The following is a 27,150-nucleotide window of genomic DNA, read 5'->3' as shown; positions in this document are numbered from 1 at the left end:
CAATTAGGTCTGATTCATTTGCCAGCACCTAGTAGAATGTCTGGTTGTACAGAAGGCACTTGATAAATTTGCTTACTGAATAAACTTGGGAAGCAGGGGGAAAGTCAGCAGTAGGTGCCACTCATTCAGAGAACTTCACATCTACAGATTCGTTTAACTTTGCCTGCCAACCAAGGCAGATTACTCTTAATATCCCCATTCTACACATGAAAAAAATGTAGGGAACCTGCCCAAGCTCACTCAGCCAATAAGAGCAGATCTGGGATTCAAACATACGTAAATTCGGTTCCGGAGTCTGAGCTCTGGACCACAAGCCAGGAGAGAAGATATTTTCATTCACATTTTCAGTAATTCTTTAGCTACAGATGTAAGGCTTGGGCAGACAGCCAGAACTGTCTCTGAGTATGTCCACTTTGGCTGCTGGCTGTCACACATTACCTAACCACCGGGCACTTACCCGGAGTGGCTACGAATGCCTGACCTGTTTAGTTAGCAACATGTCACCACGGAGCCCCTGTCCCACTGAGCAATACTGAATGTGACTCTCTCTGCCAAATAAATCACTGATGGATACTCATTATCCCCATGTCATAGCTGAAGGAAATGAGGTTAACTAACTTGCCAAGGTCAAGTGTTAGCATGAGGCAGAGGTAAGTGGTGAACCTATGATCTTAACACCATTATTCTACAACCCTGGCTCCTGTTTCAACAGCCCATTCCTCTCCAGGCTTCAACAGGGAAAGCAATCATGAACAAGAAGGCAGTCAAGGGGCATTTTCATCCCACAGCATGACAACATGTCACTTCTATGTCTTATGTCAGGAGTCCCCAACCCCCAGGTACAGTTCTGTGACCTGTTAGGAACCAGGCGGCACAGCAGGTGAGCAGGCATTACCACCTGAGCAATACCTCCGGTCAGATCAGCAATAGTATTAGATTCTCATAGGAGAGTGAACTCTATTGTGAACTGCGCATCAGAGGGATCTAGGTTGCATACTCCTTCTAAGAGTCTAATGCCGATAATCTGAGGTGGAACGTTCATCCCAAAACCATCCCCAGCTCTGCCCAGGTTTGTGGAAAAATTATCTTCTACAAAACCTGTCCCTGGTGCCAAAAAGTTTGGGGACCGCTATCTTACATGATATTGAATTAAAAAAAAAAAACCTGAAAAAAACTTGGCCGGGCGTAGTGGCTCACGCCTGTAATCCCAGCACTTTGGGAGGCCGAGGCGGGCGGATCATGAGGTCAGGAGTTTGAGACCAGCCTAACCAACATGGTGACACCCCGTCTCTACCAAAAATACAAAAAATTAGCCGGGCATGGTGGCACGCGCCTGTAAGCCAAGCTACTAAGGAGGCTGAGGCAGGAGAATCGCTTGAACCCAGGAGGCGGAGGTTGCAGTGAACTGACATCCTGCCATTGCACTCCAGCCTGGGGGACAGAGAGGGACTCCATCTCAAAAAAACAACAACAAAAATTAGCCAGACATGGTGGCATGCGCCTATAATCCCATGTACTCAGGAGGCTGAGGCAGGAGAATAGCTTGAACCCGGGAGGCAGAAGTTGCAGTGAGCCGAGATTGCGCCACTGCACTCCAGCCTGTGAGGTGAAGACAGACTCCATCTCAAAAAAACAAACAAACAAACAAAAAAAAAAAACAAAAAGAAAACCTCAACATGACTTCATTTAATAATTGTACACAGAAGCCAAAACATCTCCACTGAAGAAAGCTGACCTGGGATTGACTACATGACCATCCCAAGTCATTCTAGCAAGGAGCATTAAAGAACATCTAGAAAGAAGCTATGGCTGGCAAAACAATTCTCCATGTATTTAGAGATAACGAAATGAAGTCCTCATGCAAAACTAAAACTTCAAGTCAAAAGCAGAACAAAGAATCTTGAGACCATGCCTGTTTTCTAGCTGCAGGTGGAAGACAAGGAAATAGCCACTTATGTCACTGAACTCAGTGAGCTAGAAGCAAGAACCTCATTTTCAATCCAATCTTTCTACAAAGCCACCAAGATGCTGCCTGAATTATCATGTCCCCTAAGCTCCTACTTTACCCACAAATACACCTCCCATCTGTTCCCAGAAAGGCAGCAGAGGAGGCTGGGGTCCTTGCAAAATCCTAAGTCAAAGAGGCCTCGATATGGTTTGGCTCTGTGTCCCCACCCAAATCTCATCTAGAATTGTAATTCCCACAATTCTAGGGGCCTGGTGGGAGGTGAATGGATCACTGGGGTGGTCTTTCCCCTTGCTGTTCTCATGATAGTGAGTTCTCACAAGATCAGGTTGTTTGAAAGTGTGTGGCACTTTCCCTTTCTCTCTCTTGCTCTCTCCTGCTCCACCATGGTAAGATGTGCCTGCTTTCCCTACGCCGTCTGCCATGATTTTAAGTCTCCTGAAGCCTCCCAGTCATGCTTCCTGTTAAGCCTTTGGAACTGTGAGTCAATTAAACCTCTTTTTTCCATAAATTACGCAGTCTCAGGTAGTTCTTTATAGCAGTGTGAGAATGGACTAATATAGGCCTGCTCTGCAAATTTTATTAATAGGGTGATTTCATCCTCCCATCTTCTCATCCAAGCTCAAGGTCTTCATCAGTGAAAATCACAACACCTGCATTCCCACCTCACAGCATGGGGAGCACTGCAGGAGTCAACGTGCCTCAATGCACTTGTGCAGCAACCCTGCCCTCGGGAACCAGTCCCTCCTGGGTCAGTATTGCACCATCAGAGATATTTTCCACTAATGTAACAAAAACATCCTGAAATGTGCTGATTATGAAATGCAAAATATAAAATTCTGGGCTCTCTCCTCCCACCCTCAAATAGGGTAGCAATGGGAGAAAAAATATGAGTAAGTTGTTCTTTACAGCAATGTTATTTACTCAAAACTCTCTGTGGTGAGCTACATCCAGAAACTGAAAACATGCAGATAAAATGAGTGGATAGAGTAATTTTCTATCTGTCAAGTTTAGTAACAAAAAATTAAGGCTTGCATTTTATTTCTCTTTGGGTTTTTTTATTCCATTTTGCTAGTTATTCCTTTTTATTGTATTTTACAAATATATTGGTCTGAGACGGATTGAAAATAACAATAAAACTGGTCCTTCCCTACAGACGCTGAAAATAATTACCAACAGCAAGGTATTTAAATAAAATTGAGTTTATTTTCCTAAATATATGAATAGCTGCTGAAGCTCACTTCTAATAAGAGAAATGCAAACTACAAATATACTAAGACACCATCTTTCCCCTGACTGGCAAAGATCAAAAGGTTTCTGGGTAGCACACTGCTTTGGCAAGGCTGCAGGCAGCCAGAGTCACACATATTGCTGATGGAGGGCAATTTGGCAAAATCCATCCCAGTTACAAATGCAAATCCATTTTTAGGAAGTCGGTCCACAGATATACTCCCACATATGGACAAAGTTGTTCCTTACCGCCTTGTTTGTAAAAACCGAAGACTAGAAAACTACCTACAACATGTCCTGCTAGTCAGTGAGGGCCTGGTTCAGTGAATTCAATACACTCAAGCAACTGAATACTCTGCAGCCATAAAAAAAGAATGAGGCGGCTCTTCCCACAGACCCTCCTACAAGATACAAACAGCAAGGGGCAGATCGAGACAGATCAGGGTATACTCTGTGCACCCTTGTGTTTTTAAAAACTAAGAGAAAAATATAAAAACAGTTGTTTGTATATGCGTATAACTCTAAATGGAAGCATAAGAAACTATAACTATTGATAGATAACAGAGATAAGAATTGGACACTGGGTCTATTTTCAACATACAATCTTGTGCACATTTTGAAATTTCTGCCACATAATACCTAGTACATAGTACCTATTCAGACACTTTACTTAAAATTTTAAAAAAGAAACTGCGCTTAGCTACTTCATGTATTTCTCAGGAAGGCTGTGTGCGCCAAATGACACAAAAGAGTGTGGTATAAGCTCACTCAAAGACAACATATCTTTTACTACAGGACGTGCTCTCATTCTCAGGAAAAGGAAAAACATTTGTGTCTTCACTAGTGACAACAAAAGCTTGGCCACACACCACCAGCATGTGTCTTCCAATGGCATTTTGGTGAGAAATCATAGCTTCTTCCTCCCTTTCTCCTGCAGCCCTTCCCTAGTTCTCCTTGACTGAAAACCACAGCTGATTCATAACACACATGCTCGTCTTCTCGCCACTGCTCATCAGCAGGAGTGGTTCTTATTTTATAGACCCAGAGAAGCCTCAGTGACCTGCCCAACACCGCTGAAGCTGGAAAGCAATCAGAGCCTGGGATTTCTGAGTCCTAGCTCAGGGCTGTCTACTACAGTGTTCGGTGGACTCTTTCACTAATGGAAACAAGAAGGGCACTGGAAGAAAGTGGTAATGCAATGCCCAGGCAACAGGCTAAGCACTAGCCATCAATCTCTCCGGTTAAGCCCCACAATGACCCAGGAAGGTAAGTTCTCTCATCACCCACAGGCTATGGATAAGACACATGTCTTTGCAAGGGTAGAGAACATCAAGCTCTCATACCCAATCAACAGTGGTGTAGAAAGTCCAACCAGATCTCAGCCATGTGCTCACTTGCCTCCCAAGGAAGCTCACCGACCAGACCATCATCTACAAAGCAGTTCAACAAATGGTGCTCCTCCAAGAGCCGATTATTTGAGCCACTACAAAAAACCTCTTATCTGAGCCAATGTCACCCAAACTATGGGCCATGAATCCTGGAGGGAGGGGAGTTACTCTTAGGTGGCACCAGTATGAACAGTTTTAACTGTAGCAATAATGTTTTTGAAAAGGATTAGAAAAGCATAAAATTAGCTCATCAAACACATCATTTTGCAGATGTTTCAGAATAAGGTCAAATTAGGGTGAACAGATTTAAGGAAAACTAAGTAAATAAGTTCAAGTGATACATAGATGTAACAAAAACCATGAACAATGATGACAAACTGACATTTGAGTATCACTGACCTAAGCAACTGGATCCATCCGACAGTTTTTCTCTAGAGTAAGAAAAGCTTGGAAATAATAGGTTATCCACCCCTACCCTGCCAACCATACAATATGCATTCGTTCTGAATGTTATTTATTTATTTATTTATTTATTTATTTGTATTTGCCTTCTCTCCATTACTACATTACCCCTGATTGATGAGGCAGGGAAACCCAGTTCCCAAAGCATCCTGAAACTCTGCATTTAAATGGGAGTGTCCTGTGGTGGCTTAACCTTAGAGTGACCTACCTCTAGTTTGCCCTGAATAGCTCAGATTACACCTACAGATCAATTAGTATTTTATAATTACTCTGAGCATTCTTTTCACTTTGAAAAGTACCTGACTTGGGAAGTCAATTAGACAGTTTCCTGTTGTCCTGTCACCCACTACAGCGCTGATTAGAGGAGTCCTGTGGGCCTCTCTCTACCCGTTTCTCCCAATACCACAGAAACAGGGAGACGGGGCCCCCTCACCACCACAGCACCCACAGTCAGAACCAAACCATGTGTTGAATTTGGCCTCTGCTTTTGCCAACTTCTTTCCCCAATGTCACTCCTCCCAAAGTGCCCCACTAAATGTGGATAGCAGGTCAAAATGGAAGTAGAATTTCACTGGATCCTGAAATACCAACAGCTTTGCACTTTGAGCAAACAGAAGGAAAATAATGATTAACTAAAAGAGTGAGAATAATTATGAAAATTAACATGCATGAAGGCATCACAGCTCACACAGTGCTTCCATGGGCAGGATCTCTTCTGATGCTCCCCAAAAGGCTTTAAAGAAGGTATTTCATTGACTACCTTTGTTGTAAAAAGATAAATAGGATCTGAGATTTACCAAACAGGATTCTGAATTCCAAACTCCTCCACTTTACAACTATATGGAAAATAGAAGTTGTTTTGTTTTCCCCAAAGCCTTGCTGCTCTAAAAATGGTCCCGAAACCAGCATTATCTATATCACCAGAGAGCTTGTTAGAAGTGCAAAATCTCCACCCTACCCCAGACCTGCTGAATCCAAATCTACATTTTAACTAGACCTCCAGCTGATGCCTATGCATAATAAAATTGGAGGCATACTGCTTTACTGCAAGCCAATTCTTCCATTCTACCAAATTACATCCCTTCATTCATTTATCAATATTTATTTATTGAGCACCAACCACATATGTGCTAGGCACTATGCTGACAGCTGGGAAATCAACACTGAATAATACAAATAAATATAGTGCCTGCCCTCATAGAGTTGTCAGTCTAACATGGTGGTTTCTCAACCTTGGATGCTCACATCGGAATCAACTGTGGCACTTAAAATACACACACACACATACACACACAGGTGCCTAAAATTCACCCCAGACTACCTACATCTACATACTGTCAGAAACGCTGGAGACTGTGACCCTAGAAGCTGCATGTCAATAAAGCTCCAATTGGTGGAACCACTTTGGAGAGCAATTTGACACACCTAGCAAAGCTGCAGATGGGCGCATCCTGAAAGCAGCTCATTGACTTCCAGGGTTATACCCTAAAGAAATGAAGGCACCTGAGCAAAGAAGACAGCAGCCAGAACATTCACTGCAGCACTGTTTCCAGAGAGAATATTGTAGAAACTACCAAACTGCCCCTAAATAAGAGAATGAATAAGTAAACCATGGTTAAGTCAAAGAATCCTGTTACAGAGCAGTCAGAATGAATAAACTCGATCTCTATGTGTTGACATAATCTCAAATATACTTGTTGAGTAAAGAGACAGTTGCAAAAGGCTACACGGTTTTATCCACACACAAACGTTGCAATCCATGGCTTATGAATTCATAAATACGAAGTAAAGTATAAGACATGTTTGGTAGACACCATACACCATACCAACTTCAGGAAAGTGGTTTGCTCTGGGAGGAAGAGAAAGGAAAGAGATTGGGGTGAGTTAGTGTCTGTTTTTAAGGTAAAAGAGTCTAAAAAGAGTTAGTGCTATTTTTAAGGTAATGTGTCTAAAAATAAAAGTAAACAAATATGGCTACATTTTAATATCTGTTAAATGTGAAGGGTAGGTAAACATATATAACATTTTTTTCATGCTTTTTTGTATGTTAATGTTTTGTGATTTAATTATTATTTTTAAATTTTCTTTTAAAAGCTTCACAGGTGATACAATATAAAGCCAGTGCTGAAAATCTCTGTTCTGGGAATATAAACTAATAAAAAACCTGGCTATTTAATATCAAGAAAAAGTTAAGTTGGTCGGGCGCAGTGGCTCACGCCTGTAATCCCAGCACTTTGGGAGGCCGAGGCGTGTGGATCACGAGGTCAAGAGATCAAGACCATCCCAGCCAACATGGTGAAACCCTGTCTCCACTAAAAATACAAAAATTAGCTGGGCAAGGGGGCATGTGCCTGTAGTACCCTACTCAGGGGGCTGAGGCAGGAGAATCACTTGAACCTGGAAGCAGAGGTTGCAGTGAGCTGAGATCGTGCCACTGTACTCCAGCCTGGCAACAGAGTGAGACTCCATCTCAAAAAAAAAAAAAAAAAAAAAGAGAAAAAAGAACAGAAAAAGTTAAGTTACTAGCTTAAATAATTTTACATTCATTTTTTAAAAACTTTCACATGGCAGGTAATTTCTTAAGCAATATTTTTTAAGAGGCGGAGGTTATTACCCAAGGGAAGCAGTATTTCTCCAAGCATGGTCCTCAGCTCACCTATAACAGAATGTGGAGGGAGTAGAAGGAGGAGGGAACACTAATTTAAAAGGCAGATTCCAGAGCCCCAAGAAGACCTACTTAATCAAACTCTCTGGGTGTTGAACCCCAGAGTCTAAATTTTTAATAAGAGAATGCACATGTGGGCACCATTCTTTGGTACACCAAAGAACCTAAAACCATACATTCTTTGTTTAATGAGGTAATACTCGTCATACTCTGAAAATTAAAATGAAATGTAGAGAATACTTTCTAAATATTTGAGACAGTAATTCCACCAGTATATATTCAAGCAGATCCAGATAAAAATTTTCCTGCACTGTGTACCTAACCTGAAGGACAGAGAAATGTATTTTAGGAAGACGACCATCATTTCACAATGCCTTTCTAAAAGAACTTGAAAAAGCAACTGGGTAAACAGGAAAACTCCGCAAGTCCAGCTTTGCTGCTGTTCTCACCAGAACAGGCCCCAGACACTATTTTCACTATAAGCCAATTTCAATTAAACAAAGCAAATGTGGCTTGAACAAGGCCTGCCTGGCACAGACAGGTCTCCCAAATTTACTCTCAAAACTCAAGATATCTTCTCAATGCTACTCTATTGTCTTTTTGTTACTAGTTTTCACCCCTCCACAGTGATTATCTTGTCATCATTTTTTTCACCTGCATCTTCCAATCCATCCCTACCTTTCATGACTTTTGCTTTGGTCTCCTTGATTTTCCTCTTCATTGTCCCTTCTTCTTTGTCCCTGTTTTCAGACAAAACCAGAACTACAATCCTGACTTTCAAGCCCTGGAAAACTGTTCTCAGGCCCCTGAGTTGAAAACAAACCAGCATAACAAACACATGAAAAGATGTTCAACCTCCCCTAGCAAACAGGAAAAGTGCAAATTTTAAACCACAAAGGCACAATTTCACACCCATCAGATTGGCAAAACATCAAGTCTAGCAATATCAAATATCTGCAAACATGTGAAGCAACTGGAACCCCCAAACGCTGCTTGGTGGGAATTCAAATTGGTATAACTTCTTTGGAGAGCAATCAGGCAACTTACTAAAGAAGACAATCAAATTCCTTTGACCCAGCAATTCCCTTCCAGGTTTACACCACAGAGAAACTGTCAACTGTCAACTGTGTATACTATACACAGGGAGATGAGTTCACAACCGTTCATTGCACTAAAACAGCACACTCGCAAATTTGTAAACCTGCTTACAACATTAAAATGAACGTGTCATAGCATATTTATATAATGGAATGTTATACAGCAGTTAAAATAAACTAGGATTATGTGTCTCTCAATGAATAGCAAAATCACAATTTAAACAATAAAAGCAAACTGAGAAGAATGTTTAGTATTATAAAGCATGTTTAAAACATGAAAAAATACACTATATCTAGTTTATGAATGCATACAAACCTAGTAAAAATATAAAAATATAAAATAAACACCAAATGTAGAACAGTGGTCACTCTGTGGGGAGAGGCAATGAGATCAGGAAGGACTCATAGGTGGTTTTAAATGTATATATAGTATTTTATTTCTTCACTGGTTGGGGAGTACACAAGTATTCACTCTATTACTCCACATTTCTATATGTCTAAAATTCACTATCACTCAGAAAAAAAGCCAAAGTCTGAGCTAATTTAAAAAGTATCTGAGGGTTCTGAAAGTGGCATTGGAACTTGAGGAAGAAAAGGAAGGTTGGCCCCATGAGGGTAAAGTGAAGCTTTGGGGACCACAAAGTCCCATCACCGTGATCTTAAAACTATCCATTGCAAAGAATCATTCTCAGAATTGGGGTAAACTTCCATGTACAGCACTTACAACATCCCTCAAACTTCAAGCCATAGTCCCAGAAGAGAAATATTCCAAAAACTCTTTACTGTTAGGGTTGTTCGCTAATACAGAGTTCGTCTCAAGAATGTTTTCGTGGATGGGCACAGTGGCTCACACCTATAATCCTAGCACTTTGAGAGGCTGAGGCGGGCAGATCACCTGAGGTCAGGAGTTTGAGACCAGCCTGGCCAACATGGTGAGACCCTATCTCTACTAAAAACGCAACATTAGCCAGGCATGGTAGCAGGCACCTGTAATCCCAGCTGCTCAGGAGGCTGAGGCAGGAGAATCACTTGAATCCAGGAGGCAGAGGCTGCAGTGAAGCCATCGCACTCCAGCCTGGGCAACAAGAACAAAACTCTATCTCAAAAAAAAAAAAAAAAGATTTTGCTGATTGATTTTTGGGTGGCCTTTTCTCTTAAAGACCACCAAGGCCTTTCAAACCCTCAGATCAGCATTTGGTTCCACCATAACTGAAGGTTTGTTATAAGAAGCTGCATTAAAATAATTAGACCAGAAAAGTTAACTAGACTAAAAGACACCATCTTTTACATCTCTTCCAGTTAGTTAGCTTTGGGTGGCTTCATGGGTAGGCTAGAGATAGAGATAGGTGGTTACCAAATACCTTTCTGATGATACTAAAGAATTTAATACCATCATGGAAGCCCAATCTATTCACACTAACTAGAAAGACCAGGAGGGGGAGAAAAAGACATCTGAGCTAGAGAAATTTCTCTTAATTGCTAAGAGAATCAAAATTGAAAATGCCTTTCAATTATAACCCAAACATACCAAAATTCCACTTAGTGAAGAATAAATAAACAGGTTTTATGGTATGAGTGAACTGAAGCACATAGTTGCTATACAGAAAAGGTATCATAATCTTTCATTCTAACTAAATACCAGCATTCAATTTTGTTTTCTCTGAGGAGTCCAAGAAAAACAGAAAAATCCGCAGAACTAATTGTCAGGTCCCGACCTAACATAAACCTCTACATATGAGACCAGTGGGGCCAGAAAAACAGAATTTCTTTTCTTTAAACATTAATCCACCTCACCTCAGATTGTATTTTCTAACCCCAGCAACTATCAGAGTAGACCCTCACATGACTTTACACCTAGCTGATACATTAACTAAACTTACAGTTGGCAACTATCTTTGAGAATGGAAAGCATGAATAACAGTTACAGAGGAAAAGGCAAGATATCTGTTCCCCCAAATCACAAGATTGACATATTTTTTAATAATTAAAAAATTGTTTCCAACCATTCTCAAAATACTTGCCTTAGGTAAGTAGTTGACTTATCAAGATAAAACTATAAAAATTCTCTAGTTTTGTTTCAAAATGTTGATGTTTACTTTCCCTTTATTTCAAGATAACTTCATTTATTTATATGTATATGTTTTTATTTACATGATTTTATTTGTTTGTTTTTGGTAGAGATCGGGTCTCACTATGTTGCCTAGGCTGATCTTGAACTCTTGGGCTCAAAGAATCCTCTTGCCTTGGCCTCCCAAAGTACTGGTATTACCAGTGAGCCACCATGCCCAGCCTACTTCATGTATTTAAAGGAACTAAAATCTGGCACTCAAACTGATGTCAAAAATTATCCTGAGGCTGTTCTACAGATGCTAAAATGCTAATATGTCATAAGTTCAATACAGTTTTAACCAAGGTAGTTAGGTAATGAAGTGGTTGCTAACCAATTAAGAGGTGCAGATTTTCATAAAGGCTTTATCTAAGAAATTCTACTACGAAGCTTTTTATGACCAAAAACAGAAAATCAGTTTTACAAGATGAGAAAAACTAAGGTCCCCGGAAATACAACAATTTGCCCAAAAGCACCATTAGATTCATGCTTAACTGGAGAGACACCCAATGGTGCAGATTTCAATTCTAACTCACATTGACTATAATCATGTCCTCATATAAAATAAAAGCCAGAAGTAGAACATGTATCCAACTTTGGTCAAACAAGAATATATTTTTAAAATGTACTGTTGTGTTAATTGGTCTTTCCACTGTACAGCTGCTGGGAGTTTGTTCAACTTCTATCTCTGCTGATATAACACTGTATTGAAATTGTTTCATCTTTACCAATGTTACACCCCCAAGATAAGGAACAGCTGAGCCCCTTGGGGACAGGGACTCACCTCATTCATTTATTAAGCACTTGAGTATAGTCTGTGCCAACACCAATATAGCAGGTCCTCAACAGACGGCCATTTATCGGAACAAAACTCGTAATCATTTGATACACAGCATTTTCTCACAGGTACATCTTACAGCATTATTAACAAATGAAGTAAGATTAGACGATCTGGACCAATTTGCATTGGTATGTCACATTTGGTTTCTTCTAACTAATGCTTCCTTTTTAGAAAATTTCTCAAGCTCTTCAAACAGAAAACTTAAAAAAACCCAAAAACAAAAACTTTCCATTTGCAGGGCCATAAAAATATATAGGAAGTTAAATCCATTGGTCTGGACAAAAATCAGAGGATTATCAACAGAAGACATTTCCTCATGCTTGGTAGCAGCTAGTGCATTATGAAAATTACAACACACCAGCCAAACAAGCTTTACTATCTCTGAACCAGACACAGCTGTGTGGCCAAGCTGCCTTGCCCTGAGCAAGTTCATCAAGAATTACCATGGCAGGAATTCACACGGAAGAAAAATTAAAACAAATAGAAACTAGTACTAAACTTCCAGTGGACAATAAAACTTCAGCAAGTGGGTGGGTAAGTGGAGGAATGAAGATATTTTCCAAGTTTCCTATATCTAAAACTGGCACAAGAAGTATGGGGAAAAGAGGGGATGTTTAGTTCTCAATCACACGAAGTATCTGCTACAAATTTGGTTTCTGCTCTGCTGGGTCCTTTCTTATCTGGTGGAGGAAACAAATCCGCTTTCAATGATAGATCTTCGTTTTTTCCTGTCACCCAGAAAAATGGTACCTTCTAACATCCTTTCTGAACACATATCAGCCTGTTCAAAATATGTTAAATGATCTGCTTAAAAAAAAAAATGCAATCACCACTTGCTCTTACTACAACTACTCAAACCAGCTGGAACCAAACAAAGTTAGGAGCCCGAAGGGTCAGTAAGAGGCCCACAGAGGAGCTAAGCAGTGAGGAGGGACCTGTAAGACACCTACCTGGAAACAATTCATTATTGAGCAAAGAATCTAAAGAGAAGTCCAGTGAATATTTAGGTCTGATCCAGTGAAACGACAGCAGTTTCCTCATACCCAGCCTTCTCCTCTGGGAAGGAAGACTGGGAGGGGCAGCAGGGGCGGTGGGTGGGGGATTGACCTGAGCAGGGGGCGGGGTTAAAGATTCCCACTTCAGCCTTCCTGTACATGGGAGGTGTTTATATTAGTGGTTGCTTCCACCAGGTCTGAAATGGCATGATCTCCACTGTCCCTCAAACACCTGGTAGGTGACATAACAATGAGAAAGATGATGTTGACAATGACACTCACTGAGTTCTAGCCATGTACCAGGCCCTGTGCCCGAGTAATACAACAATATTAACATCTCCTTTTGGTAGATAAGGAAAGTCTAAGACTGGGCAACTTGTTCAAGGACACAAAGCCAACATGTGTTAGAACCAGGACCTGCCAGGCATGGTGGCTCACGGCAGTAATTTGGCACTTCGGGAGGCTGAGGTGGGAGGACCACTTGAGCCCAGGAATTAGGGACCAGCCTGGGCAACATAGGGAGACCCAGTCTCTATGGAAAATTTAAAAATTAGCCAGGCATGGTGGCACGTGCCTGTAGTCCCAGCTACTCAGAAGGCAGAGGTGGGAGAATCGCTTGAGCCTGGGAAGTGGAGGCTGCAGTGAGCCACCATGTTCACGCCACTGCACTCCAGCCTGGGTGATAGTGTGAGACCTTGTCAAAAAAAAAAAAAAAAAAAGAACCAGGACCTGAACCCAGGAAGTCTGACATTAGAACCCAAACTCTGTCACTCTCTCTAGACACGGCATCTAAATAGAACATCAGACTCCTTCCTTAATGAATTACTGGTTCCTCACTTAATCTGGGTGATGGTCCTAAATTTGGTACCTTTTTAGGTCTCCGCCTGAGATGTCAACTCTCAGGGCAGTATTGGCCTGCTCCTTTCAGGTCCTCCCCACACCCTGTCTCCCTGACTGAGTTTCACTGAAACACGTTATGACATTCAGCCCAAGTGTGCCAGAAAGCCCCAGCAGCACTGAGGGCGGGTGGGGGGGCGCGTGGGGGGAGGTTGGGGGCTGGCTTCCCCTAGGGGCATGCTAGCTCTCAAGTTTCCAGCCTGCTTCTGCACAGAGAGGTGTAACCACACACAAGCAGGACAAGAACACCACCAAGGGCTGGGACGGAGCCTCACTACCCTGTGGTATCCTTAGGCCTGCGGCCACACCAGCAGACACAGAAGAAAGAGTATTCAAGCTGCTCCCGATTCACAGTTCCCTCAGGAGCTGGTCGTAGGAGAGAGAAACTGAGAGGGCATCACCTCTTCACAAGCAGGCCCTCCACAGGAATAAGAGGAAACCTGTCTCCTCGCAGAGAAAGGGAAAAAGAGAAAACAGAAAGGCTCCAGGATCCACTTCCGTATGGAACTCGCCCGGCACCAACCCGTACCTGTGCAGCTATCACTCTGGGAGGCCCCAGCATTTGCTCTGCTGGCCGTGACAGTGGCACGTCCCACTGTGCTGAAAGCTGAAGCGGGTCTCAATTCCACCCCTGAGCTAACATAAGGCTCCTTAATGCTCCTCTGCCATGTGTTGATCTTGCAACAGAATGTGGGACAGAAGATTTAAAAAGCTATGTGATGGGGGAAGGGCAGCCAGATCACCTTACACCAGGGCTTCTCCATCAAGCTTCCCTGGATTCCCTTTAGGGGCCAGTATTACTAGCTTCAAGGGAGGTTTTCCTCAAACTGGCACTGTAAGAGCACGTGTTGCCTCCGGGGACCCGCTTGGGAGGGGGCTGGAGGGGGAGGCGGGGTGCAGTCTAAAGAGTGTAGGCAAAACACACATCATCTCACCCTGCAAGGGACAGCAATGCCTTACTCCAATCTGAGCTCCCCAAAGGCTCTGACAAGTGGAGGTGCCAGCAGGGTCCAGCCTGGGGACCCAAGGGCTGGAGGTTCTTCCTACAGAAAAAGGGAAAGCAATGGGGGAAACCCAAATTAAAGTGACCACCACGTCCTGGGATCTGACTGCATCAGAACCCAGTGATGTCCCTGGCTGTATCCATGCCCGCCGGCCTCCCCTAGGTCTACAGCGGATCAGGCAGGATAACCCTGCAGACCTCCTCCAAGCCCACGGCCGGCCCCACCCTTAGGGCCTGCAAATATTACCGCCACAGAGCCTTGTCCCTTTTTCACAGATGAGGAAACTGAGGCATGCGGAGCAAATTACGGTGCTTTTTCAAACCAGGTTGAAGTTCACTTCTCCAGCCACAATTTTGCACTTTTTTACAGCTTTATTACATTTCCGATTTCTCCAGATACACAATTGCTGTTGCAAAGTGAATTTTAAACACCTCGGAAGGACTGAACTCAAAATGAGATGAGGGTGCCCCCCACCTCCAGCTTATCCCCCACCCCCTCCCCGGGGACGTTCAGGTTCGGTCGCTTCCCTTCCCTCAAGCCGCTTCCACCGCAACCCGAGGGCGGGGGGCGCAGCAGCGCGGCCCCGGGATCGCCGGGCGGGCTCCGAGGTCCCGAGGCTGAGGCGGGCACGGGGGGCTCGGGGACCCTCCCCGGCCGCTGAGGGGGCTGCGGCGGCCCGCCCAGCTCGGGGGCCGGGAACTTCTGGCGGCGCGGACCCCGCCGCCCCCGCCGCCCCCGCCGCCCCAGCCACCGGGAGTGTGTGCAGCTCGGGCTTCCCTTTCTTTGCCTCGCCGCGAGTCGGGCGCGACCCCGAAGCGGCTCGGCCACTCACCATATTACAGATGGAGGCGATGTTTCGGACAGTCATTAGTCTAAAGGTTGCAGCGATCCCTCACCGCCATCTTTACAAGGGGAAACCGGGACTGCCCATGGTGGCGCGCTGGCGGGGAGGCCGGGCGGCAGCGCGGCGGCCTGGGGTCCGGCTTTCAGTTTGGCTGGGAGAGGGAGGCCGGGAGGAGGAGGCGGCGGCGCGGGGAGGGCGGGGAGGGCGGGGAGGGAGCGCGGAGGGGCGGGGAGTGGCGGAGCGAGGGAGCCTGGGCCGCGGCCGGCGGCGCGGGGAGGAGGGGCGGCCCGGGCGCGCCGCGTGAGTCCGAGCCGGCCGTTCAGAGCGCTCGGGGCTGGGTTCCCGGGCCCCGCCGCGCCGCCTCCCTCCCCGCCCGCCCTCCCGGGCCTGGCCTCCTGCTTTTCCATTTGATTCCCTGCCTCTCTCTATTCGGACTGGAATGCCGGGCCAGGCTCCGGGGCGCGCCGCTGCGGCAGCCGCACCTCGCAGGTACCCCCGGCCGACCCCGACGCGGAAGCGGCGGCCCTCGTCGGCCCTCCTTGCCGTCGGGGAGCCCGGGAGCCAGGGAGCCGGGGACGGCACAGGGCGCGGGGTGGGGAAGCGGGCGGCCCGGGCGGGGGCGAACCCGGGGCCGCCTTCCGTCCTCGCATTTTCCTCGTCGCCTTCCTCCCACCGCGCCTTGGCAGCCCCCAGTGTTTATTTTTTGGCGAGGGGTAGGGGTGGCAACGTCCAACTTTTAGTTTCTCCCGAGGGTTCCAACCAGATGGCACCGGCGGGGACCCAAGAAGTAAAATGGGGCGAGGACACTGGAGCGGTCAGAGAGCCCTCGCCAGCTGCGGGCCGGGCGCCCGAGAAAGGGCGCCGAGAAGTCAGAGGAATCCGGGTCTGGGCGGAGGCCAGCAGCGGCGCGCTCGGGCAGCTTGTGACTTTAGCGGGTCCAAAGGAGACGTTCCGGTTCCGCGCAAGCACTAGGGACTGTCCAAAGAGCGGAAAGAACGAAAACGACACTTTTCCATATCTTCAAGGCAGGCATACCCCTCCCGGTGGCACCCAGCCTCTAGTTGTTGAGATGGGCGCTGTATGGGATCGTGCACATTTCCCGCATTAAAGGTCGTGGCTGCGGGCTCAGAGCGCGAGTCTATGCCCCACTTAGCGGATAGGTCCACGCGAATTGAAGGGGCCCGTTTCTGAATGTGTGGAAAAGTTACACATACAAGGTTGCAATTCGATGCTTTCAAAGGAGAAATTGTACAAGCGAGATGCGTGATAAATTCTTAGATCAATATATTTAATGACAAATTGAATCAGAAGAAAAATTAGTTGAAGATAGCTTTTATCTAACCAAGAGTAAAGATCTAAGAGCCGTTGATTGCTAATATCCCTAGAGTCTGGGGAGGAAACAGTAAAACAGACTTGTTGACTGAAGGTTTTGGGAGTCATGTCACTGTATTTTCCAGTGGACATGAGAAATAATATTCCTGCTTAAGTCTTTCAACCTAAATATTATTTCCAAATACATCTTGATAATAATTTCTTCCATTGTAAGTCGTGACTGATTTTCTTCTCTCTCTCTCTTTGTTTTTTTAAGAGACAGGGTCTCGCTATGTTGCCCAGCCTGATCTCAAACTCCTGGGCTCCAGCGATCATCCCACCTTGACCTCCCAAAGCGCTGGGACAACAGGCATGAACCACTGCACCCAATGTTTACATTCCTGATCTCCTTTAATCGCCACCATAACGATCAGCTGGTAGATGCTGTTATCTCCTTTTTTGCAGATCAGTCACTAAGGCTTAGAGGATCAAGTATCCTGCCCAGATGCCTTACCGAAATGTTACAGTTGGTGTGGTAACCTGGGCTGAGCACTCTGGGAGAGGAAGAGAAGAGAAGACAGGAAACAACTGAGCTATGACCAATCCCAGCACGGAGGCCCAGAAAACTTTAAGATTTGAGGATTAATGTCTCAAGGTCAGGAGCAACCTGAAGGCTAAAACTCAGATCTCAGGACTCAGTTTCACAGAAGTTCCACTATAAAGGCATTAATCTAAAGCTTTAAATGATATGAAAATTTTATAATAAGAGTTCAGTATTTCTGCCAACATGGGCACATGGATTGCAAAGTTCACAGGATTGAAAATACCATCGACATAATGGAAATTGAACAGCATCTGATTACTGAGTGCTATATCAGCAAGTTAAAAGGATCTTTTGCATACCTTTTAATGGTACATATCCTAAAACTGAAGTGTTCAATATAGACATCCAGATTGAAACTCAGGCAGTGAATTATATACACAACAAATCAATTGAACATGGCAGAGTTTGTCAGACTCATGAAAGATTAAATACATTTTACATTTCCACAAGTGTGGTATTCACAGGTCTAAATTGGAAAATTCTTGGGTTGAAGAAGAATAATCATAATCTTAGCTTCACTCATTGAGGAAACATTATTCAGGGATAATAAGAGGTAAAACCTTAAAAATATTGACAAGCTAATGAGAGAACTTTGAGGTAAGCTGATATGCAGGTATAGTTGGGACTGGGAAAAGCAAGAAAATGGAAGGATGGGTTAGAGGGTGGCAGTAAACGGCTGATATAGTTTGGATATCTGTCCCCACCCAAATCTCATGTTAAATTGGAATCCCCATTTCTGGAGGCAGGGCCTGGTGGAAGGTGTTTGGAACATGGGGGAGGATCCCTCATGACTTGGTGCTGTCTTAACAATAATGAGTGAGTTCTCCCGAGAGCTAGTCATTTAAAAGTGTGTGGCACCTCCCCACAACCCCTCCAACTCTCTCTTGCCCCTACTCTGCCATATGAATGTGTGTTCCCCCTTTGCCTTCTGCCGTAATTAGAAGCTTCATTAGGCCTCCTCAGAAGCAGATGTTGGTGCCATACTTCCTATATAGCCTGTAGTACCATGAACCTCTTTGCATTATAAATTACCTGGTCTTGGGGATTTCTTTATAGCAATGCAAGAATGACCTAATACAGAAAACTGGTACCGAGAAGTGAGTCATTGCTGTAGAGATACCTGAAAATGTGGAAGCAGCTTTGGAACTCAGTAACAGGCAGAGGTTAGAAGAGTTTGTAGGGCTCAGAAGAAGACAGAAAGATAAGGGAAAGTTTGGAATTTCTTAGGGACTGGTTAAATGGTTGTGACCAAAATACTGATAGCTAGGCCATGAACAGAATGCACCCAAGCACTTTGCTAAGGCTAAACATGTGTGACCTTTGCTCTAGTTCCCAGTAAGTTCCTTGTTTCCATTCAAGACCTCAGAAGCCTGGACTTCAAACCAAAATGCTGATAGTGATGTGGACAGTGAAGTCCAGGCTGCTGAGGCCTCAGATGGAAATTAGGAACTTACTGGGAACTAGAGCAAAGGTCACGCAATGTTACGCCTTAGCAAAGAGCTTGGCTGCATTCTGTTCATGCCCTAGGAATCTGTGGAAGTTTGAACTTGAGAGTGATGATTTAGGGTATCTGGCAGAAGAAATGTCTAAGTAGCAAAGTGATCAAGAAGTGGTGTGGCTGCTTCTAGCAACCTATATTCAGATGTGGGAGCAAAGACAAAAGGTAGAACTTATATTTAAAAGGGAAGCAGAGCAAAAAAAGTTTGGAAAATTTGCAGCCTGGCATGTGGCAGAGAAAGAAAAAAGCTTTTTCAGGAGAGGAATTCAAGCAGACTGGAACAATTACTTGCTAGAGATGTTTGCAGGATTAAATGGGAGCCAACTGCTACTATCCAAGACAATAGGGAAAAAGGCTTGAAGGCATTTCAAAGAACTTCAGAGTAGCTTCTCCCATCACAGGCCCAGAGGCTTAGGAGGAGAGAATAGATTCATGGACTGGGCCCAGGGCCCTGGTACCTTGCACAGCCCTGGGACACTGCTCACCACATCCTAGCTGCTCCTGTTCCCACTCTTGCCATGGCTCAAAGGGGCCTACATACAGCTTGGACTGCCACTTTGGAGAATGCAAACAGTAAACCTTGGTAGCTTTCACGTGGTGTTAAGCCTGCAGGCACACAAAGTGCAAGAATCATGGATTCTTGGCAGCCTCTGCCTAGATTTCAGAGGATATATGGAAAAGTCTGTCCAGGCAGAAGCCTGTTGCAGGGGTGGAGCCCTCTCAAAGAACCTCTACTAGGGCAGTGTAGAGGGGAAATGTGGGGTTGGAGGCTCCAACAGGGTCACCACTAGGGCACTGCCTAATGGAACTATAGGAAGTGGGCCACTGCCCTCCAGACCTAAGGATGATAGATCTACCAGCAGCTTGCATTCTGCACCTGGAAAAGCCACAGCCACTCAACTGCAGCCCATGAGGGCAGCCTTGGAGTCTTTACCCTGCAAAGCCATAGGGGCAGGACTGCTCAAGGCCTTGGGAGCCCACCCCTTGTACCAGTGTGGCCTGGATATGGGACATGGTGTCAAAGAATATTATTTTGGAACTATAAGATTTAGTGACTTCCCTACCAGGTTTTGGACCTGTGTGGAGCCTGTAGACTCTTTCTTTTGGCCGATTTCCCCCTTTTTGGGATGGAAACATTTACCCAATGCCTATACCCCCATTGTATCTTGGAAGTAAATAATTTGTTTTTGATTTTACAGGCTTATAGGTAAAAGTGACTTCCCTTGTCTCCAGTGAGGCTTTGGACTTTGGACTTTTGAGTTAATGCTAGAATGAGTTAAGATTTTGGGGGCCTATTGGAAAGGCATGATTGTAGTTTGCAATGTGAGAAGGACATGAGATTTGGAGGGGCCAGAGGTGGAATGGTATAGTTCGGATATTTGACCCAGCCCAAATCTCATGTTGAATTGTAATCCCCAATGCTGGAGGTGGGGCCTTGTATGATGTGTTTGGAACATGCAAGCAGATTCCTCATGGCTTGGTGCTGTTTTCATGATAGTGAGTGAGTTCTCCTGAGATGTGGTCATTTAAAAGTGTATGGCACCTCCCCCCACTCTATCTCTCTTGCTCCTGCTCTGCTATATGAGACACCTGTTCCCCGTTTGCCTTACACCATGATTGAAAGCTTTGTGAGGCCTCCTCAGAAGCCGAGCAGATGCCAGTGCCATGCTGCCTATATAGCCTGCAGAACCATGAGCCAAGTAAACCTCTTTTCTTTATAAATTACTTAGTCTCAAATATTTCTTTACCTCAATTTAAGAATGGCCTAATACAATAGCCTAAACTAATTTGAGGGAGGTGATGTGTCTCTTGCTACACAAAGTATGGTTCACGGACTAACAGCATTGGCATCACCAAGAGGTTGTCAGAAGTGCAGACTTTCAGTTCCTATCCCAGACCTAATAAATCAGACTCTCCAAAAAGTTTGGGGAGCACTGCTCCAGCTAATGACTTGTGGTAGAATTCTGTTTTTGCCTCACCAGCATCCATTCTCCTTTCAGTAACAACTCCTAGCTTCTACTTTGGGGAACTTTCCATCTCCCACACTCAGACCTAGGGTTCAGATGTGGCTAACCTAGCCCCATGCAGCCAGAGGAAGGCACATGATCCAGGCCTGGCCAATGACAGTGCCTTATGACCCAGCCAGAGTGACTGGTTCAGCAAAGAGGATGTAATATGAGCTGAGCCAATGAGACTTAGCCCTGGTACTTTTGGGAAAGAAATGCTCCCCTTCCTGAGTTTGCTGAGCTGATAAGATACTCATCTATAGCAGCCATCTTTCCACTACCTGAGAATGAAGCCAACATAGGAAAATGGAGCTGAGAAATGAAAGAGATCCTAACAAATTCATTTGTCCACTCACTACCAGATCTAAATCCTGGGCTTTTTAGTAACTCAAGCCAATATAGTCTTCATTTTCTTTGGCCAGTTCAAACTGGATGTCTACTAGTTACAACTGAAAGAATCCTAATACATCAGTCTCTTCTGGTCCCTGAAATTCATTAGGCTCATTCTGAATCTTTGATATTTCCTTTTCCTCTCTTCTTTGTCTGCGTTTAATCCATTTTGCACTGCTATAAAGGAATACCTGAGACTCAGTAATTTATAAAGAAAAGAGATTTATTTGGCTCACAGTTCTGCAGGCTACACAAGCATGGCACCAGCATCTGCTCAGCTTCTGGTGAGGCCACAAGAAGCTTTCACTCGTGGCAGAAGGTGGAGGGAGAGCAGGTGTGTCATATGGCAAGAGAGAGGGGAGGGAGAATTCGCTTTTTTTGGCAATCAGATCTCGTGGTAACTAATAAAGCAAAAATTAATTCATTACCGTGGCAAAGACACCAAGCCATTCCAAAAAGATTCATCCCCATGACCCAAACACCTCCCACCAGGTCCCACCTCCAGTGTTGGAGATCACATGGGAGACAAATACCCAAACTATATCACTGCTCTCTAAACCAGTTTAGAGGGTTCAAACTTTGCCTCCTCCAGTTTGTCTCTTCCTGAGACCTTCCTGGATAGCTTCCAACACATACTGCTCTCCCCAGCCCATCAATGAATTCCTGCATCCAGGTGACTAATGGTTCCATAGTTACCCTTCAGCTGTGACCAGTTTTGTGTCCACCTCTGTCTTCCTCCCTCTTTTTGCTTAGATGACAGCCACTCAACCTCTAGATGTCCGCTGCTACAGGTGGGATGCCCTTGTTATATATTCTTATAGCACCACCTGTCTTCCCTTCATGGCACTTATATTTGTAAATATATTCATGCCATAGAGTACTGCATGAAGGCAGTCAAGTGGGTGGTTCAAACGTAGACCCTGGTGTCAGCCTGCCTGGACTAGCTATATGACCTTGGACAAGTTTCTTAACCCCTCTATACCTCAATTTCCTTATTTATAAGGTGAAGATACTAAGAGTACCCCCTCAGAGCATGATTTTGTTAATTTATGTAAAGTACTAAGAACATGCCTGGCACATAATAGGCACTGTATAAGTGATATCTATTATTATTGTACATGGGATTATTTGATGTCTGTATCCCATCCCCCATCAGACATGAAAAAATAGGTCTGCTTTTGATCACCATTTTACACTTAAAAGAAAAGGGCCAGGCTGGGCGTAGTGGCTCACACTTGTAATTCCAGCCCTTTGGGAGGCTGAGGCAGGTAGATTGCTTGAGCCTAGGAGTTTGAGACCAGCCTCGGCAGCATGGCAAAACCTCATTTCTACAAAAAAATAAAATAACTAGCTGGGTGTGGTGGTGTGTGCCTGTGGTCCCAGCTACTCAGGAGACCAAGATGTGAGAATCACTTGAGCCCGGGAGGTCAAGGCTACACTGAGCCATAATTGTGCCACTACACTCCAACTTAGGTGACAAAGTGAGACCCTGTCTCAAAAAAAAAGAGGGCAGCCAGGCATGGTGACTCATTCTTGTAACCCTAGCACTTTAGGAGGCTGAAGCAGGAGGATTGTTTGAGGCCAAGTGTTCAAGACCAGCCTGGTCAACATAGCAAGACCCTATCTCTACAGAAAATTTTTAAAAATTTGCTAGAAATGGTGGTATGTGCCTATAGTCCTAACTACTTGGCAGGCTGAGGTTGAAGGATTGCTTGAACCCAGGAATTTGAGGCTGCAGTGAGCCATGATCGTGCCACTGCATTCCAGTCTTGGGCAACAGACCAAGACTGCCTCTAATAACTAAGTAAATAACTAAATAAAAAGGAAAGTACAGTCCGGGCATGGTGGTTCATGTCTTTAATCCCAGCGCTTTGGGAGGCCCAGGCAGGCAGATCACCTAAGGCCAGGAGTTTGAGACCAGACTAGGCAGTATGGTGAAACCCCATCTCTACAAAACAAAAAGCAAAGAACAACAAAAGTTAGCTGGGCATGGTGGTGCTTGCCTGTAGTCCCAGGTACTCTAGAGGCTAAGCTGGGAGGATTGTCTGAGCCCAGGAGGTGGAGGTTGCAAAGACCCTGTGTCAGAAGAAGGAAGGGAGGAAGGAAGGAAGGAAGAAAGGGAGGGAGGGATGGAGGGAAAGAAGAAAGAAAGAAAAAGAAAGAGAGAGAGAAAAGAAAAGAAAAAGAAAGAAAGAAAGAGGAAAAAGGGAAGGAAGGAAGGAGGGAGGGAGGGAAAGAAAGAGAAAGAAAGAGAAAGGGAGAGAGAAAGAAAAAGGAAGAAAGAAACAAAGAAAAGAAAGAGAAAGAGGAAGAAAGAGAAAGAAAAAAAAAGAAAGGAAGGAAAGAAAGAAAGAAAGAAGAAGAAAGAAAGAAAAAGGGAGTGAAGGAAGGAAGGAGGGGGGAAGGGGAAGGGGAGGGGAAAGAGAGGTCCATAGGAGTAGCCAATAAATTGAATACTGAATATTTGGACAATTGCCTCTCTCTAAGTGGTCTAGAAGCTTCTAGAGGGAAGGAATCTTGTCTTGTGCATTAAAAAAAAAAAAAAAAATCTTATCCAGTCTTAAGTACTGTGCCTGGCACATTAATTCCTTTCCTCCTTTCCCCTCACTGCCAAATGAGCTATTGCCACTCACTTGATATGCGAACACTGGCTGTCTGGTATGGAAAAATATTTTTCTGGCTGTAGACTTGAGTTTGATTACCAAATTGATTTCTGTGAATTATATTTCAATTCTGTGCAGAACTTTTTGACAGCGCTTTTCTTTAATCACCACGTATCCAATAAATATTTATTAAAGACATATTCTGTGCCAGACACTGTGTGAGGCACTTGCCATCCTGGGATAAAAGAAGGTGGAACCGGCGCTTACATAACTCAATTTCTAATGCAGCATACATTGGCATTGTTAATGTCTTTGCTACTTTTTGTGTGCTATTAGTATAAGGATAAGATAACTTTGGCATGAGTATCAAATTAGAATTCCTACAATGGAAACTACATCTAAAACCATGGGTGTATTTATGGGTGGTTAAGATTCCTTAAGTTAGCCAGGCAGGGTGGCACACGCCTATAGTCCCATGTACTTGGGAGGCTGTGACAAGAGGATCAATTGAGCCCAGAAGTTCGAGCTCAGCCTAGCTGACATAGTGAGACACCATTTCTATTAAAATAATAATAATAATAAAAGTTGTTTAAGCTTTTGAACTGCCAAGTAAAAGGCCATTGAAGGATTTTTAAGCTAAGTTGGAACATGATTAGATTTTTATGTGATAGTACCTTTTGATTAACTGAAAGAATGGATTACTCTAGTTGGCTACACTCTGGGGAAAGAGGGTTAAAAGACAGCAACATTTTTCTTGGTGAGGCCAGTTAGAAATCTGTGGTGAGAAAGTCCTAGAGTTGTTGATAGTCTGAATTTAGGGGAGTAGCCTTGGAAGAAGAGAGGTAGACATACTGAAGACCTTTTCTGGAGGTAGTCAGCTGAATTTGTGATTGACTGGGATGAAGGACAAGGGCTAGTCCCAGATTTCTGAGATTTCTGACTGGAATGAAGAGAAATGTCATTTTGGGTTTTTTGTTTTATTTTGTTTAACAATTGGGAATGCTGAAGGAGAAGGTTCAGGTGAGGTAATGAGGGAGAAATGAGTTTGGTTCAGAAATGTCGACTTTTAGATAACAGTGATACACCTGAATCATTATATCAAGTAAGCCCTTCACTATACACATGTAGGGCTCAGAAGAAAAGTCTGCACTGTAGAAATAAATCTAAGAGTGATTAATATATAGAAGATAATGGAAGACATGCAATTATAGATTAAAATGCCCAGAGAGTGTCAAGTGAGATACAGACAAGCATGTAGGCATGAAGAGCTCCACCATGCAGAGAGCAGGTGGATAAAGAGTTGCCAATGAAAATCAAAAGAGAAATTCCAAAGTGGCAGAAGAAAAGCCAAATTGGCCTGGCACAGTGGTTCATACCTATAATCCCAGCATCTTGGGAGGCTGAGGCAGGAGAATCGCTTGAGGCCAGGAGTTCAATACCAGCCTGGGCAACATAGTGAGATACCCATCTCTACAAAAAAAAAAAAAATTTAATTAGCCAGGCATGGTGGCACATGCCAGGAGACCTAGTTACTCAGGAGGCTGAGGACAAAAGATTGCTTGAGCTCAGGAGTTTCAGGCTGCAGTGAGCTATGATCACACCACTGCACTCCAACCTGGGTGACAGAGCGAGACCCTGTCTCTAAAACTAAATAAATCAATTTTTTAAAAAAGAAAATCCAAATTAACACACAACATCACAAAAGCCAAAGAGTATTTCAAGATGGAGGGAGTAGTCAAATGTATCAAATACAGCCAAGTGATCAAGGAAGATAGATAATAATATTAACAATGGTCACTTCTTGAACAAGACTTTAAGATGCATTTAATCCTTTTGACGACCCTGTGAAGGGGTAATATTAAAATCCCTATTGCAAGGACCACTTGGGGCCAGGAGTTCGAGGCCAGCCTGGGCAACATAGCAACACTCTGTCTCTTAAAAAATAAAAAATAAAAAAATTAGCCAGGCATGGTGGCACACACCTATAGTCTAGCTACTTGGGAGACTAAGGCTGAAGGATTGCTTGAGCCCATGAGTTAGAGGCTGCAATGAGCTATGAACATACCACTGCACTCCAGCCTGGATGACTGGATGACCAGAGTGAGACTCCATTTCTAAAAAAAGACGTTTTTAAAAAATCCCCACTGCAAAGAAGAGAAAGCTGAAGCTGAGAACTTAAGTAACTTTCCAGAGTCCGGTGAGCATTGTCTTAGGAGAGCCTATTACTAAAGAGTTCTTTGAATTACATCAAGGGCAGTCTGGATGGAATGGTTGGGAGATAATACATATGGGAATGGGTTGATCAGTGAAAAGCACATGAAAAGACACACTCTAAAGATGTTTGGCTGTGAAGGAAATGAGAGATAGGTGGTAGACAATTGGAGACCTCAAAAATGCCTTCAGTGAGTGATTCTCTGCCTGGTCTGCAAAGAACTCTTCTGATCTAGCTCTTTCCTGCCTCTTCCAACTTTTAAGCCAAAGACAGCACTCGCTTCATAATTCCAGGCCTATAGGCTCACAAATCCTCCCGTCATCTTCCTTTTGTTTCAAGTTGACTCGTTGCTCAAAACTCAGCTCAAACTTCACTTCCATAGGAAGTCTTCTCAGCTTCGTCTTCCTCAGTAAGTTTTCATCAAAAGTCACTTTTTGAAATTCTTTAAAAACCTAAACTGCCCAGCACAGTGCTAGGCACCTGCACAGGTGGTTCTCAGATACTCAGCGTGTAATGAATGATTTTTCCTGAAACACTTGGCTCACTTGATCAGAACCAGCATACTCACCACCCTGCTTTCCTGATGGTTCTCTCTCTTCTCCACATTCTGGTCTGAATTATGTGGAGCTGAGAGCCCTTGAGTGTATGGGAGGATGGAATTTAGAAAGTAAGTGCATGGTAAGGAAATTGAAGCCAAGAAGATTCCATAGGAATGAGACTTAGAGAGGTTTAGCCATAAAGAGAGATCTCAGACAGCAGCTTTAGGAGAGAATAAAGAGGTTTGTTGATTTGTTCCTTTTATCAAAATAGTTCATGTGAAAAACCTTGAGTATGTTTGTCATCAAAAGGTGAGGGGCTCATGAACGGGGGGCTTGATGGGGGAAGTTATTAGAAGGAGTGGGGGTGGGGCAGATCAAGAGCCCGGAAGCTTTCGAAAGGGGGAAGTCCTTCCATTAGGTTGAAGAAATTAGTCTGAGATGCCCTCCATCTTCTCCGTAGACAGAAATATCTTCTCCTTCATTACCCTCAA

The 27,150-nt window shown here is 44.2% G+C and overlaps 1 protein-coding gene across 1 annotated transcript in view; it reads right to left on the bottom strand.

The window, feature by feature from the left end:
• USP46 (ubiquitin specific peptidase 46) overlaps positions 1 to 15,701 on the bottom strand; it is a 73,985-nt gene extending 58,284 nt beyond the window's left edge. Inside the window, exon 1 of the mRNA XM_003268371.4 lies at positions 15,485 to 15,701. Coding sequence (XP_003268419.1) covers positions 15,485 to 15,520 — 36 coding nt within the window. The 5' untranslated portion in view covers positions 15,521 to 15,701. The remainder of the gene's footprint in view (positions 1 to 15,484) is intronic.
• Positions 15,702 to 27,150: the final 11,449 nt, after the last annotated feature.

Source organism: Nomascus leucogenys, chromosome 9 (genome assembly GCF_006542625.1).
Source record: "Nomascus leucogenys isolate Asia chromosome 9, Asia_NLE_v1, whole genome shotgun sequence".
Taxonomy (NCBI): domain Eukaryota; kingdom Metazoa; phylum Chordata; class Mammalia; order Primates; family Hylobatidae; genus Nomascus; species Nomascus leucogenys.
Note: the sequence above shows the minus strand (reverse complement) of the source record. Positions and strands in the feature narration are given on the sequence as shown.